This window comes from Condylura cristata, unplaced genomic scaffold, assembly GCF_000260355.1.
Source record: "Condylura cristata isolate star-nosed mole 26May11 unplaced genomic scaffold, ConCri1.0 scaffold00021, whole genome shotgun sequence".
In the NCBI taxonomy this organism is placed as follows: Eukaryota; Metazoa; Chordata; class Mammalia; order Eulipotyphla; family Talpidae; genus Condylura; species Condylura cristata.
The window spans coordinates 23,090,243-23,108,331 of NW_004567122.1; the positions used below are offsets into that span (position 1 = coordinate 23,090,243).

Below are 18,089 nucleotides of genomic sequence, written 5' to 3' on the forward strand. Positions count from 1 at the left end.
ATTTCAATTTGAATTTGAACTGGAAATGAAATAAAAGTGTAAATTAGCTTTTAGAATAGTCACTTTGCTCTTGTAACTTATTTCATGTTGGAATATGAAAATAAAAGAGTAGTCAAGTAACTGAGATTTTGACTAGGAAATAGTGCTTATCAGAAATAATAAAGTAGAAGAAAACAGATAGTGGGGCAAAGCTAGATGAGGGTGCAAAAGCATACTCTGATGGAAATGTAGTACCAGAATTCTGGACAAATTGGCACTAGAATTCTGTAAGAGTTTAAAACAGTGTTTTTTGCACTCTTATTTCAACTACCAGTAACCCACGGTTTGTATAGTTTAAATAAGAAAAATCAGCAGTACAAGGTTTTCTTTAAAGTTCAAGTTCTTTTGTAACAAAATCTTTAAACTCAGATATACTACAGACATCATGAAAGATGTGAATCAATAATTAAAGACAGAGGATACCCTAGGTAGGTACTGTTTTTTACTGTGCTGTTAAATTGTGGAAGTATCTGAGAGAGACAACTTTCCTTGCATTAAACGTTAAAGACAGACACAATAAAGATTTTGGTTTGCTTCAACATCAGATGGATAAGCATGCAGTCAATGTATCTGAAAAGAACCATGAAGCCTGGACAGTGCTACTGAAGTTTTTCTGTATGTAGAACCTACCAAGTTCAGCAATCAAGGGAAAATATTCTAACATTTTAATGGTTATCCTCTACTGGATATTTTTAAATAAAAAATATTTTACACCTTAACAGTGAAAGGAAGGAATCAACCTGACAAATCAGTGATAACTAAAACATTGGAAATTTTAGGAACACGTTTACATCTTGCATACAAAGTAAAGAGGTGAGGGATGGAGGTATACCACTGGTTATTTTTTAAAAGTTAATAAAAAGACAAGTGTTTTAGAACAAAAATCAACATTTCACAATATTCCAACTCTTAGAAAAGATTAAACAGGCCCCTCCCTGGTGGCACAATGGGTTATAGCAGCACTATGAAGCTATCACAGTCACTATAGCACAAGTTCAATCCCCTGCCAGGGGGGTGACCCACATGGTGTGGCAGACCTTTCCTGACCTACCTGCCTGCTGCTCCCCTCAGCACTATATTTCAGTACAGCAGCCTGTTCTGCTCCCCACTCTGTCTCTGGTGAATTCTCTCAACCCTGCACCTGTGGCCTGTACCTCAGTTCTGTATGTATAAAACATCTTTAAAAGATGAAATAAATAAATAAATAAAAAGATTAAACAGAAAAATGAATCTAAAGAAAGTATTCTTTGAATACACAAAAACATTCTATCCCAGAACATTGTAACATCTTTTTATTTTTATTCATCCATACTGAACTGGGGTGAAGGCTGGGGGTGGGGAGCACAGGCAGAGTGGGAGCATCAGGTGAGACAGGAGAAGTCTGCTGTGCAATATGTAGGCTAGCTCCTTGGCCAGGGATCCATCTCAGGCCACAGTGGCTGGTGATAGCTTGATAGCACTAATACCTAACTCCTGTGCCACTGGGAAGCCTCATTCTAACACTTTAATGCACACCTCTGACTAAAATTTAAGCCAATTTGACTATATGGAAACATTCTTATCAAAACGATAACAAGCATTTTCCCAGACTGTGGTAAATGCTTAATTTTGAAGTTTCTTTGAGAACAAGGGCTTTTCATTTTAAGCCAGAACACACACACACACTCAAAAAGTAAATGCATGGGGTATAGCCACACTGGGCCATATAAAATGGTGCAAACAATTTTCTTATTTAGAATTACTAAGAATTGCTGTTGGACAGAAGAAAATGGAGGCAATAAACTCCTGGACACTGACAGTGAGGATGACTTTGGAGACTGGATTTGACTCTAATGGCAGAAGAAACAAAAAACAAAAAGAAGGAAATGGCACCATATGAAACTAAAAGGCTTTTTGTTCCGTGAAAGAAAGCACTACAAAATATGCAACCTGCTGACTACATGAAGGTATTTGCATATCACATGTCTGACAAAAGATTAACATCCAAATTATATGAAGAATTTATACAATATACAATAACAACAAAAGTAAACAAACCTATCAAAATGTTAGCTGAAGAACTGGACACATTTCCAAAGACAATAAATCAGATTTCAATAACTCAGACCAAAAAAAGATTTCTTTAAATGCAAATGACACATTAAATAAAGAATAATTCCCAAAGAGCCTCTGCCTGAATTTCTTATTCTGATTAAAAGATATGTGGGCCCTCCCTGGTGGCGCAGCGGGTTAAAGCACAGCACTGAGAATCTAAAGCCGCTTCCGCATGAGTTCGATCCCCGCCTGCCCCGGAGGTGACCACATGGTGTGGCAGACCTCTCCTGACCTGTCAGCTGCTCCCCTCAGCAGTGTACTTCGTCGATCTGCCTGTTTTGCTCCCCACTCTGTCTCTGGTGAAGCCTCTCACCACCCCTGAGCCTCTGGCCTGTACCCCATTTCTGTATGCACAAATAAATAAATCTTAAAAAAAAAAAAAAAGATATGTGAACACCTAAAACACAAACACAGGGTATTTGTCAGAATAAAAAAGATAACATAACATACAAAATTCCTAGTGTATTACCTGATAAATATCAGATAAACTGCTGCTCCCAGAGTCACTGGCAATGCTACAACCAGACTGACTGGAAGACACATGAGTCAACTGTGGATGAGGATTGTCTGTGATGTGTATCTTGGTAAGATCTGCTGGAAGCTGAAAAAGAAAAAGATATTTTAATGTAGAACTTTACAGGGTTCGTGCCACACTGGAACATCTGCAGCAAATTTTTGTTTTATGTGTATTCCTGTATCATTTTGAACCTAAATTGTCCATTGTTAGGAAAAAACCTTAGAAAATGATGAGAACATAATTAGTATTCCTTAACTGTTTGACAAGCCTATGTGGAAGTTCTCTGAGCTGATCTGAGATTAGTAATGGTATTTCAGAGAGAAATAGACATATGCTACTATTTCGACAAAGGGTAAAGATGCTTTTTCTTACTGTTTTGTCCCAACATCTGTGACTGGCCGCAAGAAAGGAAGGCAGGAGGCAGAAAGGCTAAGCAAGCAGAGTTTATTGCTCCGGGACATCAGCTGAGACGGAGCCCCTAGAGTGGGGTCCGCAGCTACTGCCAACTCAATACGGGGGAAGAGTCTCATATAGATCTAGTTTACATTCCAAAGGTGACTCATCGCTGTGTCCCCTGGTGCTAGGTCCAGTTCCTCCCACCTGTATCTCCCCGATGCTAGGCCCAGTTGACTGGCAGTTTGTTATCCCGGTTAGCTAGTCCCATATCAAGCTTGGATGCAAGGCTGAATTCTTTCCTTGTCAGTAAATCTTTGGTTCCCAACACTTACATATACACATGTACATATGCACACTTGCTACTACTAAAATTAAACACCATTAACCTGGATTAAAGTACAGCATCTGGCAGCAAGAATTAAAACAATCGAATATTCCAAAAATTTAAACCTCTTTTCACTTAATATTGTATTAATTTGTTGCTAATCCTTACAGTTTAATGATTAATGTTTGTACTAAGTGCAGAGGTACAATGAAATTATTTCACCACATTGTCTTATTTTAATATGGACATACTTTTATCAGGGAGGTACAATGCATTTTAAACTATTAAAAAAAAAAACCTCACCAAATAAGCACACAGGAGCTAAGGTAAACCACTCTGCCAATAGTGTACTAAGGAGATACGGTGAAATCTTCAAATGACTTTACTCAGAGATATCACTTTGATTTTTAAAAAATTTACCATTGCTTTAGTGTCAAAGCAATTAAGGAAATAACCACATTAACATTGGAACCTAAACATATGCTAAAGGAGATGATGGCTAAAATCTGGATATTATCTCTAGAGGAGACATTGTAATTATAAAACTACACACCAAGTTAAATAATTCACATGACTCCCAAAACTAAGATAAAGAAAATGGAACACATACACAAACAATCTGGCCTTTGAGGTTGCTTTGCTCTATTTTTCGATTCTTAGGGAGGAAGCCAACAGGCCTTTAAGAATTTCTGACAGCTGCTAATTAGAGATGAGAGTTATATTCTAAGGCTTTGCACTGAAACCTTGGAAAACACACTACACTCCAGGAATAAAAGTATGATCCAAAGTAAATTAACGCACATTTTAAAATCACTTCAATCACTAATTTTAGATTAACATTATGCAGGATTACTACTTTACTGCTCTACACAAACAAATTGTCACCATGGGGGAGGGGATCACTGTAGGCCTTTGAAGCCTATTATTTTTAAAATTTTGCATATACAAGTACTCAAATAAATCCACACTTAACTAGGAAACAAAAGGGTACTGATGAAAAACAAGAGTAATAGTAATCTCTAGAAACCAGGAAGAATTTTCAAATAATGTTATCAGACATAAAATGCTTCTACTTAATATGTACCAAAATGTCCAAACATCATCTTTAAAGAGTCAGAGTTAGAAAAGGCTTCTTTAGGCTACTTATACTCCTTGGGGTTTAATCCTCTTTGTAATTTATTTTACAAACAACCCTTTAAAAGTGTAAAAGTCAGTTATTGCTCACTGTTCATCGAGTGCACTGGCCATATATAGTCCACTTTAATGATCAATTACACAAAGAGAAAAACTCAACAAAGGAGGAAAAATTAAAAAGGATAAAAATTCTAGAAGTGCAAAACACAATTATGAAAATTAAATAGACAACAGATGGGTTTAATAACAGATCTAACACCAGTTAAGAAGGAAACTAAGTATGGTTCTTAAAGAAATCCAAAATAAAAATACAACAGCAAAAAGGATGAAACTAGGAGAAGCTAGGAGGAAATACAGTGAGAAGTTAAGACCTTAATAACCAGTCATAGAAGCAGTGGCAATTTTAAGGCATAGAAGATGGCTGAGCACTATCTAAAATTGAAGACACCAAGTCAAAGATCAAGCAACTTTAAAGAATTACTACCTGAGCCTCCCTGGTGGTGTAGGGGTTAAGTCTCAATACTATCACTACCAAGGCCAGAGGTTTGATTCACCCACTTAATGTTCCACAGACCTCAGACCTCTCCTGTGTCTCCCACTGTTCCCCGTAGCAGTGTATTTTGGTAAATCTGCTCTCCACTCTGTCTTAGGGCAAATAATCGAACAACCTCTCCAACTCCACCGTTAGCCTCACTCCAGTTCTTCTAGGCAAATTTTTTTTTAAAAGTTTAATAAAAGGAATTACCACCTGACAAAAGCGAAACCACACCTACAGACACTAGGGTCAATCTGCTGGGGGCGGGGAGGCAAAGGGAAAGTCTTAAAACAAAGTTAAAATGATAGCTTACTTCTCAACATGTATTTGGAAGCAGATGATGATGGAGTGTTTCCATATTAAAGAAATTTTCTAAAAAGGCAAACTCAGTCTTTTTGGGGAAAGAAAATGATGAATTTCCCAACAGACCTGCTAAAGGGAATTCACTGGGAGAAAGGAAGTAATTCCAGATAGGAGCTTCCAAATACAGGAAAAAAGAAAAATTAATAAAAACAACAAACACATGGGTATATCCACATGAATACTAACTATATAAAATAGTAACAATGACCCATGATATTTAAAATATACATGGAATTAAAATACATTGCAATAGAATGTAAGCATGGAGAAGGATAAATGAAATTATCGAATTGCTCTTAGTTCTTTTTGCACTGTCTGTGAAACTACAGCAGCAGATTTGGTATGCAAGAACAAAATGTTGTGATTTCCAAATTAAGAAAAAATAGTTAAAAAAAAAAAAAGTAATTCCCAACCCTAATAAGGAGCACCCACAAAACCACAGAAGCCATGTTTATAGGCACACACACAGAGACATAAGTATATAAGTATAAGCCACAAAACCAAACACAAAAGAAACCATGTTGTACTGACTCTAAGGCAAACAGCATTAATAGAAAAGGGGACTTGCCAAAAAAAAAAAAAAAAAGATTTAAAACCAAATGAGTAAGCAGCTCATAATATAGTCTCAAAATGTACAAGGCAGTAAAAAGACAATAAAATACTAGATGAATTCACAATTAATTATGTGAAATATCACCACATATTTTTAGTGACAGGATAAGCAAATAAAATAAAAAAGTATACGCAAAGAAAAGTGCAAACAAAAAAACTATGGCATATACATTCTTAGTATACACATAAAAACTTTTATAAAGGTTAAGGCAAACTTCAACACATTTCAAAATGGAAACAAAATGTCCTAACATTACAATGCAAATAAGTAGCCAAAAAAAAACTAACAAAATTATTTTGTAAAGGCAAATAATAAAATACACCTCTAAATATCTTGTAGGTCAATGAAGTCACAGAGGAAATTAGCAAATATCTAAGTAAAGCAAAACTTACAATTCTCATATCAAAACCTGTGGAATAAACTAAAGCCAAGCTCAACAGGGCATTTTATAGTTTTCAGGTATATTTTAAAAGGCAGAAGAAAAATAAACTACTAGTGGTTACAATAATAGAGAAATATTGACTCTGGTAAATTTCTATGGTAAGATTCTGTTGTTTATATACAAAGAATTTATTTCTATTCAAGAATAAAGTAGGTTGAAAGGCAAAAAATAGTTTAAAATGTCAGATATTTATCAAAGGTGGAAAATAGTCTATACTCCAAAACTGCTACACAGGCCAAGACCAAGAGAAGAAAAGCCATCTATAAAAGTTAAAATGAATAATAACCATAAAGAGCAAACTGATAAGTTGGTCTGGTAGTGACACTATCTTCATCCTCACCAGACCCTAAAGGAAGTCATTATTATTGTTATTTTACTGATGAGAATGCTGGTATACATAGCAAAAGAACAGCATTACATGAATGTTCAAGATTCTATTTCATGTTTAAAAACTTGGCCATTAAGAATAACCTACCACAACTAAGAATGACAGTTGGGAAATGTACCCTGTAATGAGAAACTTTACTACCTGAAATGTTCTGTCCACACACAAACATTACTTCATTTAAGAGGACATTCAAAGGGTGATATAGGTATTAAAACATACCCTAAAAGTACTTAAAAATTACAGTCCCCATCAGAACAGCATTCAAAGATCACTATGAAATTCCAAACTGCACTTTTAGAACTTGCTTTCTAGAGCATAACCACCTGGTATAGCAACACTGTGCCTATCCAGAAACCACCTGCACCTTAACCTTAAAAAGATCAAGAAATACAGAAGACTCTTGGGCATATCATAGGAAAGCATTTCAGAAGTCTATACTCTTCTGTTAGGGGGAAAGGATATCCTGGTCCAGGCTTTGTGGACACCACTCCCACAATCACCAAGGAGAGGATTGCTGGGAACTGAGGGTGGTGTTAAGCAGACATGTTTGATATAAACATGTGTGTGTGTGTGGGGGGAGGGGTCTCTTTGCTTCTTGGCTTGTCTCTTGGCTTTTCACTGGCTTTCAGTGTGCTACTGGGGTCCAGGTCAGTGGAACTGGTAGAACATATTAAACAACTTATCTCCATTTCCCTGAGTTATTAATTTCCCTTTCTCTTGTAAATAAATCCATTTTTAACCTTTGTATGTGTGTGTGTGTGTGTGTGCAGCTGAATCCTGTAAGTCCCTTTAAGCTCAGGGGTGAGGAACCACTGTCAGGCACCCCAATTCATACTGGGGTGTCTTGTAACACTCCCAAATGCAAATAAATTTCTAACAAATCTAGTGATCTATTTTTGCAATGTATTGAAAAAGGAATAGCTAGTATAAACTTGAAGGTACTCATAACAATGAATGGGGTTTGTGAAATTAAAAAAAAAAAAAAAACCTAAAATAACAGATGCAACTTAGAGCTCACTCTCACTTGGGGTACAGAGTAGGGAGAATGCTGTTTGAGAGCCACCCTAGTGGTGATAAAGACTAAAGGTACGGAATATCACAAAGACCCAGAAATTAGAATTAGTATATATAGAAGTTTAGTAATTACTATATTTCATTACATAACCAAAAAACTTACTAGGTTTAGTTTCACTTTAAATATGTCACTAGGCCCTCCCTGGTGGCGCAGCGGGTTAAAGCACAGCACTAAGAAGCTAAAGCCACTTCAGCATGAGTTCGATCCCCGCCTGCCCCAGAGGTGACCACATGGCTCGGCAGACCTCTCCTGACCCGCCTGCTGCTCCCCTCAGCAGTGTACTTCTTCGATCTGACTGTTCTGCTCCCCACTCTGTCTCTGGTGAAGCCTCTCGCCGCCCCTGAGCCTCTGGCCTATACTCAAGTTCTGTATGCACAAATAAATCAATCTTTAAAAAATTAAAATTAAATATGTCTTTAATTGTAGCCTCCACAATGTTTAAAAATACATCTCTGTTGCACATTTCTGTTGAACAGTTAGTCCAGAAAGTGGAAAGAGCATGATGATTTAGGAAACAGTAAGCAAACCACTAGAGCTCGGGTAAGGATGTACACTGGACAACAGAGGACAAAAAGAGACAGGTGTATTATTTTTGAGTGCTTAGTTCTTTGGACTAGAAAAGTAGTTTTGGACAAGAATATGACTCAAGAGATTTGTTTTTTAGAAAGAATAGTCTGGAAGAAATCATACAAACTTACTCAAGACCCAAAAAGATGGGGGCCTTCAGAATTATAGGACTACAAAGACATATTAAAGAACTGTCAGCTGACTTTGAGAGACTATTAAAAATGTTCCAAGGTCCAAAAAGCAATGTGGAGCCAATTTTATGGAGACACACTAAAACTTCTCAAAATTTTAAAGTAAACTGACGTACGCTTAGGTACATGTTGGGATTCTTACATATGCATGAGATTCTTACATATGCATAAATAAAGCAATTTATGCAATTCACATATAGGAGAAACATGCATTCCTAACTGATGATTTTGTTAAAAGATGAAGGCTGGAAGAACAATATTAAATAACTTAAAGAAGCATAAAAGTTTTTCATTCCTAAGATCCATTTCTTCACACTTAGACATTTTTAAAACTGAAGAGCAGTTTTTAAATCACTATTTGCACTTACCAGTGTAAACTGACAAATTTGAGGATAAGCAAAGAAACCGGAGTAGCTGGACTGAACAAAGAGAAGTGCAGCAAAAGACAAAGAAGATCACATAATGTCTAGTAAGTTATGAAGACTCTTACTTTCAACTTTGAATAAAGTCTGTCAAAGAGGAGGGAGTAATCAGTTGTGTCAAATACTGGAGAAAAAATAGGGAATGACCTCTAGCTTTATGAATAGATGCATGTACCATGAGAATTGGGGCACTTCTAAGACCAGAGCAAGGAATATAAAATGAAGAAAAGCAGAAGTTAATTTGGCACCTAAGGCAAACAACGGTAACAAACAGGGTAGTGAGTACTCAACTCATAGTCACTCAAGGAAAGTCAACATCCTGAAATACCAAACACAGAAAAAGAATCTCATCTAAGAACTTAAACCTGAAGAATGCACTAATAAGAAAATGAGGCATATCCATAAGAACAAATTATAAAACATCGATAAGTGTAAATAGCATCACTTACGACACTTCAAAAATGAATGATACAGAACTGTACAAGATGAGAACTGTACAAGATTGACAGAAAAGGAAGTGATCACAAACAGAACATAAATTAGTGAGTGAGAACATTACAACATGTGAGAATAAAGTATGAAACAAATGTTTACAGATATTAAGGATAGAACCAGAGTTCTGATATCTGGAACAAATTAAGAAAAACTCAAAACACCAAATTTCCCACAAGTAAAGGTAAATGGGAATCTCTAGCTTGAAAGACTTCCTAGTGCCAAGAACAAGAAGCAAAACACTAGGTAATTTTACTGTAAAATTTCATGACATCAAGAAAAAGCAAAACAAAACCACTAATAAGAAAAACCAAATAGATTACCTGACAAAAGAGTGAGAATTACATGGATTCAGACTTATTATCAGCAACACTGAATACCAGAGGACAGAGTATTAACTTTTTCAAAGCAGGGAAAGACTAAAGATTCATTACTTCCTATACAATGAAGCCATTATTTCAATGTATACATATAAGGTAAATAATTTTGAACACACAAAAGAACTTAAAGTTCACTCCTGCTCCAGAGTCCTTCCCCCAACTCTTACTACTTATTTTAGAAAGAAAATAAGTTAATTCAGAAGTAATGAAATACAAGGGGTAGCCTGGACAAAAAAATGAATTAGTAAATTGCATTAGTAAAATGTACTGGAAAACAAAAGTAACAAGTATGAAAAATTAACCACAAGTTTAAAGTTTTAATCACAGCCTTGCATTAAAATTTATCAATAGTAACTTGAGATGGGGGAAGAAACATACATTCTATTACAAATATTTAGCATATACCATAAAGTTCCAATCACAAAATCCTGCTTAGATAACATCTGCTGGTATTTTTATGAAGCCTTCATCATTAAAATCTTTAATTCACCTATACTGTTAAATCTTAAGTCAAAGGTTAGTTTAACAATCTGAGCACCCCACACCCACCCCAGACTATTTTGTTGGAACTTGAAAAAACAACCCCTATATATCATTCTTAATTTTCATCAAAGCTTTTTCACTTAGTCTCATCTACATGTCACTTCAAATCTCAGTTGTGCCACTTTCAAGCATCAGCCATGACTGGGCCCCACAGGTGGCATTTGTACAAAAGAGATCACCCCTCCCTTTTCAGTTAATAGTACAAGTGAAGTATGTAGGTGTCTCCCTCCTTTTACATTTCAACCAGCTGTTTGCCACAAGGGACAGTGTTTCTAAATGTCCTCCAAGAAGTTGCCTTTAAGAAAGATATGCTGAGAGGTAGGCTATATATAACATTACACACACCACAGCTATCAATAGCATTTCTACCTTAGTCACCATCAGTAGGACTCACCTTTAAACAAAGACATGATCTCAGATCATCCCAAGAAATGTCTCTATTGTGCCTGTCTCTATTCAGTAGAACCATACAGAAATCTCAACATTAAGACCAAATTTATAATTAAGGTATTTACTAAACATTTGATTTTATAAAAAAAAAAAAAAAAAAAAAAAAAAAAAACTACAAACTTTTTTTTTGTTGTTTGAAATTTATGTAACAGGAAAGGTGACTTGAATGGCATCCAACCTATACAAAATGCTATTATGTACAGTTTTATAAACTATAGTGCCTCTATCTTCCCAAATTCTAACATAAACACTGTTGTGTAGAGTTTTGTTTTTTTTTAATGATAAAAAGTGTTTACTTTAAAATGACAAACATAATAGATGATACTGAACAGATTCACACTACTAATGGTTCATTTACTAATGCTTTGAAAATACTTAAAACGTTAGTATTTTTAGATAATTCTTTACATATTTTCTCTCTATATTTTTCACTTTTTGCTATTAATTCACCTTCATAAAATGCACTTCAATTATTTCCTACACAGTGTTAGTAAAAAATGCTATATAAACTAGATACTAGGGTAACATAGCTAAATTTATCAACCATTTAAGGAAATGAAGCAAAATAAAACCTTCAATTTAAAAAGTATGATGGGAGAAAAGTAGAGGAATAATAGCCATAACTAAATGAGTATTCAATTTTAAGACAGTTATAGTTCTCAATGCACTGCAATTTAGGCCTACAGAGATTAAGAAGAAATTTTTGAAAACTCTTAAAGGCACATTAGGTTATGTTAGTGGTCCCTTTAATTTGAAAAACAAAATGGCCATAAGATTTTTTCTGTTTGCTTTGCAATTATTAAAATTCATCAAATAGCACTATAAAGCTCATTTATAATTCAAAATAGTTTAAATTTAATAATGAGATTTTATGGTTACAAAGAAAATAGTAACAATTACTTACTTTGGAGGCCCATGGCTGAAGACAATTGGCATAACAGCGAACAAGAAAAGCCATTTCCTGAGCTGGAAAGGTTAGTTTCCTTTTCAAACCAGAGCCACACAGAGGAGTATGTTGACAAAATTCTGTTAAGTTTCTTTTTACAAATCATACACCATTTGCAGTGTTATATAAAGATAGCTTTTCCAAATCCCTTTCCAACTGAAATCAGGAGCTTTGAGTATTATTCTAAATAATTATAACAGCTTCATCACAATGTTCACTCTTAACAAGCATATCACAGTTAATCAAGATGATTATATTTCTCAGAACATACAGACATGTACATGCTTACTCAGGAAGCTGGCACAGACACACACAGTAGTAACACAACAGTTAAAACTATCAGCCAAAGCAAATGAGACAACATGCAGCAAATCTGTGTTCCTGGATTCAGAGAAACCTTTTCTTTCTGTAACAAAGCTTTGTCTTCAACTTATTTCATTCTGTAGAGCTTGCACTGCAGCAATTCTTCTGCATCAGAAGCAAACGAAAACACTGTATCCTTAAGATGAAAGTTTCTTCTTTATATTCTTAAGCACCAAAGGTTTAAAAAAAAATCAATCTTTGAGTAAATAACAGTTAGACGATGTATGCTCTAACAGGTTTTTCTTGTAGAATGGCTGAGAATCAACAGAAGTAATTTTTTTTTTCTTTTTACATGCACTATTTACTGCTCTGCAGTATTGCCTCTGATTCTAATGCATCGGTAAGACACAGAACTGTTGATCTAAGCCTAGATTTTCTAGTTGAAAATTTATATATGTTAAAAAATTACTCCATCTTCTGCTAAAGCAAGACTATAGATAGTGTCTTAATTCCTACTGTCCTTGCCTGTTTCACAGCAGCTCCCTAAGGAGAAGCTCCTATTGATTCTATGCTCTGCAGTAAGATGAAATATCTAATAAGGAGGAAAGAGAGTGGGAGGAGAATAGAGCTAAAAGGATGACATCACCTGTATAGAAAGCCTTCAGAAACTGCATTAGATCAATTGGCTACTGTATCTGCAGATGTAGCCCAAAGAGCAATTTAGTGCTCTCCTCTGCATGTGTGTACGTGCGCGCGCGCGCGCACACACACACACACACACACACACACACACACACACACACACACACACACACACACACCTCTGTGTGTGAGGTGTCAGCAAGTGTAAATTTTTAAGAAAACAATAACTAGGTTATGCATCTCTACTGCACCGTATAAAAATCCATTTTGATTTTTAGTTCTGTGCATTGATACACACCTTTATTAGGGAGGCCATATTTTCTAATATTATTTTTCAAATTTAACTTAGCATTGTCCTCCCAAGGGGGGAAAAATAGCTCTGATTAGATACTCTTCATTGCAACTATGTTAGGCAGTCTAAATTTCAGATGTCACATAGTTATTTGTAACACTAGTGATCCAAGTGGTTTCCATAGGCAAAACTTACTGCTTATCAAATATAACTGCTTTGTAAGGTGTAACCTTCATAACCAATTTAACATTAAAAATATCAAAACTAATTCTAAGATTTGTATTAAATGCAAAGTGGAAACAACAGATCATCTTACAAAGGAAAATTAAAAAAAAAAAAAGTACAGCTGACTTGCAGCATGTACCAACTCCTCTAAGGAAGAATAATCTATGCAGTATGGTATTTTCCTATAGGCCAGTGCTCAGTTCCTAGAAAGAGATAAAAAGCCAGTAAAAGTTACAATGTACCGGGATAGAAATAATTAAAGCTGCTTCCAAACTGACCTGGACTAAAAAAAAAACCTTGCCACAACTTCTCCAGAAATTTCTTAAACTACAATTCCAGTTCAGCCCACCCTTAATTCTCCATGCTTCTGCCATAAGGCACCTATAGTAGATAATCTCAGAGTTTTGCATGTAAGGTATTAATGGTACCTCCCAATGGACAGAATAAGACATAATTTCTGATGGTAAAATATAGTTAGTATAACTCAAAGCAGCAAAATGAGAACAATCAATAAACAGATCAAAGCAATAGAACTATTTTGGTTTATTTCAAGGTCTTTCACTCTACAAAAAAAAAAAAGTAAACTTATGTTGCAAGAAAATAGCTATTAGAAAATATTTTATAGAAATGTAAATGAAGTATAGTGGACAGAGGAATGTGACATTAAGGGAAATTATGATACAATAGACAGGTGTTACTACAAAAGGCTCACTTAATTGACTAATGACGAAAGCACTTGTCATTAGTCTTCCACCTATCACCTGCCATAAAAAGTTCAATACCCCTGGGCAAAGCATGAGTCACTTTCTAAATTAATACTATATAGCTAATAATTGCTACTTAAAAGACTATAAAGTACTGTTCTAAAGAAAAAAGTCATGCTTTCAAAATATGCGGCAATTTCTGAATTTAGGTTTTCAATACTTAGCATTATTTTTATGCAAGAAATTCAAAAGATTACACAAAATCTGCATTTAATATAAACTATATTTCAAATTGAAGTATTACTTGAGTTTTCTAAAAGTGAAACTTGGGTAGTACGTACAAGTTAACTGTCCAGCACTGGTGAATTTAATCCAGCTCAATGAATTTAAATAAATAGATAGGACTTGCAACAAACTATTAGGCACTCAAGAGCAGAATAAGAGTATCTACTGAAATAAGCTAAAAGGATAATAAATAAATCTAAGAAAAATTATGGAAGACATTTTGCTATGAATAAAGCCAAACTTTTCCTTAAGATATACTTTTTAAAAGACAAGAATTTGGTACTTAAAACATGACTCCAGAAAATTTCAGTTTCAATGCCACCCAGCAATTATATTCACAGATAGTACACCAACATGGTAAAATAAAAACCAATTCAAAAAGCAAAATGCTAATGGGTACTTTCCCTATATGTATTAAGGGAAATCATGCTGACAGCACACAAAGGACCCCAAGCCAAGCAAGGGAGACAGCCATTCCTTAGTTACTTGAAAAAAAAAAAAAAAAAAAACCTGCTGCCCTGTGTATGAAATGCAATCTACTAATGCCATATGTTACAACAACTGTAGTAAACACCAACCAAGTAAAAAAGAACAACTGTTTTCCTTTAGTTTAGCATGTAAGAGAAAAATTAATACTTGTCCTTTTCATCCTTTTCATATTCATCTCATAGTATTTGCCTGTATACTAGGGACCTGTATGGTGAACCTCACAAGAAAAATCTCCCTGTACAACAATTCTATGAAAGAACCAAAAGGAAAATTTTATATACTGTACTCTAAAGTCTATACCAGCATGTGAATCCACCAACATTCTGATGCCATACTATGGTATGACTAAGGGGAAAAACATCAACTATTTTTCACTTGTATCAATTCTAGAATTTTGTCATGATCTCATTCCATTTTATTACCAATTCAAGTGAAGTAACAGCAGCACAGGAAAATGCTCTGACCTATACCTTGTCCAAAATGCATCACAACAGTATTGTTAAGTATCCATTTCCTTGGAATATGAAATGTCATGACATCAAGACATGCTGATTTTTAGTTTCAATGTCCTTTACACTACAAAAAAAAAAGTCAATTTATGTTGGCTCTGCAAGGTTATAGCCATTAGAAAATATTTTAGAAAAATGTAAATGCAGTCAGTCTAGTGAATAAAATTTATGCTAACTTTATGAACTATTTCTAAAAACACAAACCAGAACATTTGAAACCAAATGTATAGAAAGCCAACCCTCAGGGTCTTATAGTTCCTGACCTATAAATACATTTTATTTCAATGAACTTTAACACTGAAAAGGCCAGCGGAAAATGGTTATCCTATAGTGAAGGGAAGTAAGTCAAGGGATATACATTCTAAACATTACAGAAAACAAAATATTAACAATAACAAAACCAGTTTTGTAGTATTCTTAGGCATAGTGATATAGTCATACTTTTTAATATATATTTTTACATTATTCATTTTGTACATTTTTCATCTCGGTTGAAATCCCCAGGGACATCCCACCACCAAGTCACCATTGTCCCATGTGTTCCTCCCACCCCAGTTTTGATCCTATTCCCCTCTCTGCCCCAGTAATGTCTCTGGTTTATAGTTGTTTGTTGATTTTCATTTTTACTTTATTACAAATACTTTTTTTCCCTATAGTCATACTCTTTATTCCCCATCTGCAGGTATTATTATCACAACTTAGAGGAGCCTACCTCAAAAGGAAGGAACCAAAGAAAAAATACGTAGTTTTGAAAAAATAAGACCACTCATTTATTTTAGTTGTAACTATCCTGTAAAATATAAACTGGTTTTTATAGTAAAAGCACTTTCATCCTTTTTAAAAATGAGTAACATTTTACTACTGTGTCAGAGGTAACCGTTTAAAAGATCAGAGCAAGCTTCCCGCCCATTCTCACTTTATACCCCCTCCCCCACTATATACTTAACCTGAACAGAAGTGAATCTTTGTAAATAGCACACAGTTAATTCTAATTACTGATGCCCCAAAGAATTCCTATGTTCAAAGTACATCCTATTTCTCAGTCTTCTGAAGAAAGAGAAGTCAAAGAACCAATACCCTTTTTCTATTCTTCTGTAAGCAGCAGTGTGCTTCATTCAGCATACTGTCATCAATGTCCCGTAAATGATCAGCATCATGCAGCTGAAAACCCTGTCAAAGCTACCAGAACACATGTGCACTATGAAATATGATCTATCCTTAGGGAATTATCAAGGAAGAAAAAAGCAACGAGGGAGAGGGAAGCCTTCATCATCAGTGAAGGTGATGTAAGCGTCTATAATTAGCATCAGTGAAACTGAACAATAAAGAGACACCATTATACTTCTACTTTGCCCTATACTGTGCAATTATATTTCTTACACAAACACACAGCAGAAACAAAATATACTGTGCATATACAGTAATCAATCACATCTAATGTAAAAATTTTAAAGCATGAACTAATTTCCTTTAAAAAATAACTGCCTAAATAATTAAAAATTTGTATACAGATGAGTGGTAAAATCTTATTTAAAATTAAACTTTGCAGGCAGCCCCCACATGTAAATTACTGGAATATATTAGAGATCACATTTATATCATTTTTCTAATTCGAAACAGTGCTATGTTTATTTAATTTATTTATTCATAGAAGAATTGGGGCGGGTATAGGCAAGAGGTGTGGAAAAGGGTGGTGGTAGTGATGGCAGTGACGGATTCACGAGAGACAGAGGGGGAAGCATAACATGTGGTTACGCTGAAATATACTGCTGAGGGGAGCAGCAAGCAAGACAGGAGAGTTCTGCTGTGCCATAAGCTTCCTGGCCAGGTATTGAATGAAGGCCTTGGCAGTGATAGTGCTCAGAATTAACCCCCAGCCATCAGGGATGCCCTAAACAGTTCTGTTTTCTAATTGTTATATTGATTAGGACCACGATATTGAACATAGAATACAGAATATAAAATTTCCTTTTGTTTCTTTCCTAGTATTTTGGCACTGGGAGACTTTGCACGCTGGTTACTGAAGAGATAAAGCACTAACAATCAGCTTAATCTGTTTGCCATGCCTGAGAAGTTATTCCCTTTTCAGTTAATTTCAAACCTCTGGAAAATGTAAATATCAGAGTTGCCTCAAACAATCTTTAAGCATTTTCTTCAGCAATTAATGTACAAAGTGTTTCAAGTATGACAAAGATCATTTCGATTCTGGTTCCCTGGACAGATTCATATGAATCACAACAGCCCCAGACAAAAAAAGAAGCATGCCCCCACAGACTTACTCCCAACACTGCTGAAGTTCATACAAAGTAAATGAAGCAATTTTTAAAATGGTAAGTTAAAAGTCAAGTATACCTATGTAGAGACTTCCAAGTAATTTTTTTATAACCTTAATCCATGAAATTTATAAGAAAGAAAATCAACCATATACAGATTTATTGATAAAAGCTATTACAGGAAAAAAAATTAGTAGATGCACAAGACTGCTTTGTTACATTCATAGAATGTTAACATTAAAAATTTCAAAACTGTCTAACTGCCTAAGAAGGCAAGACTTACAATATTCAGCATAACCTAAATTAGTTAAAATATCTGGAACAGGATATATACATTTTAAAACTCATTAGTGACACCAGCTATCTGTTAGTTTACTTATATACTCATAGTATATTTGCTTAACATTCCTTTAGGTTTTTGCATTTGTTCAATGAACTTTTTTTTTTTTTTTTTT

The 18,089-nt window shown here is 34.8% G+C and overlaps 1 protein-coding gene across 9 annotated transcripts in view; it reads right to left on the reverse strand.

Annotated features, from left to right (window-relative positions):
* RAPGEF6 (Rap guanine nucleotide exchange factor (GEF) 6) overlaps positions 1-18,089 on the reverse strand; it is a 161,274-nt gene that overhangs the window by 74,217 nt on the left and 68,968 nt on the right. For 5 of the 9 annotated variants that reach the window (XM_012727856.1, XM_012727854.1, XM_012727855.1 and 2 more), the window contains exons 1-2: positions 11,871-11,950; positions 2,603-2,734 (exon numbers count right to left, since the gene is read on the reverse strand). In XM_012727856.1, coding sequence (XP_012583310.1) covers positions 2,603-2,734; positions 11,871-11,924 — 186 coding nt within the window. In that variant the 5' untranslated portion in view covers positions 11,925-11,950. Of the gene's footprint in view, positions 1-2,602; positions 2,735-11,870; positions 11,951-18,089 lie in introns of those variants that run through there. The other 4 variants (XM_004686688.2, XM_004686689.2, XM_004686687.2 and 1 more) reach the window with 1 other exon arrangement.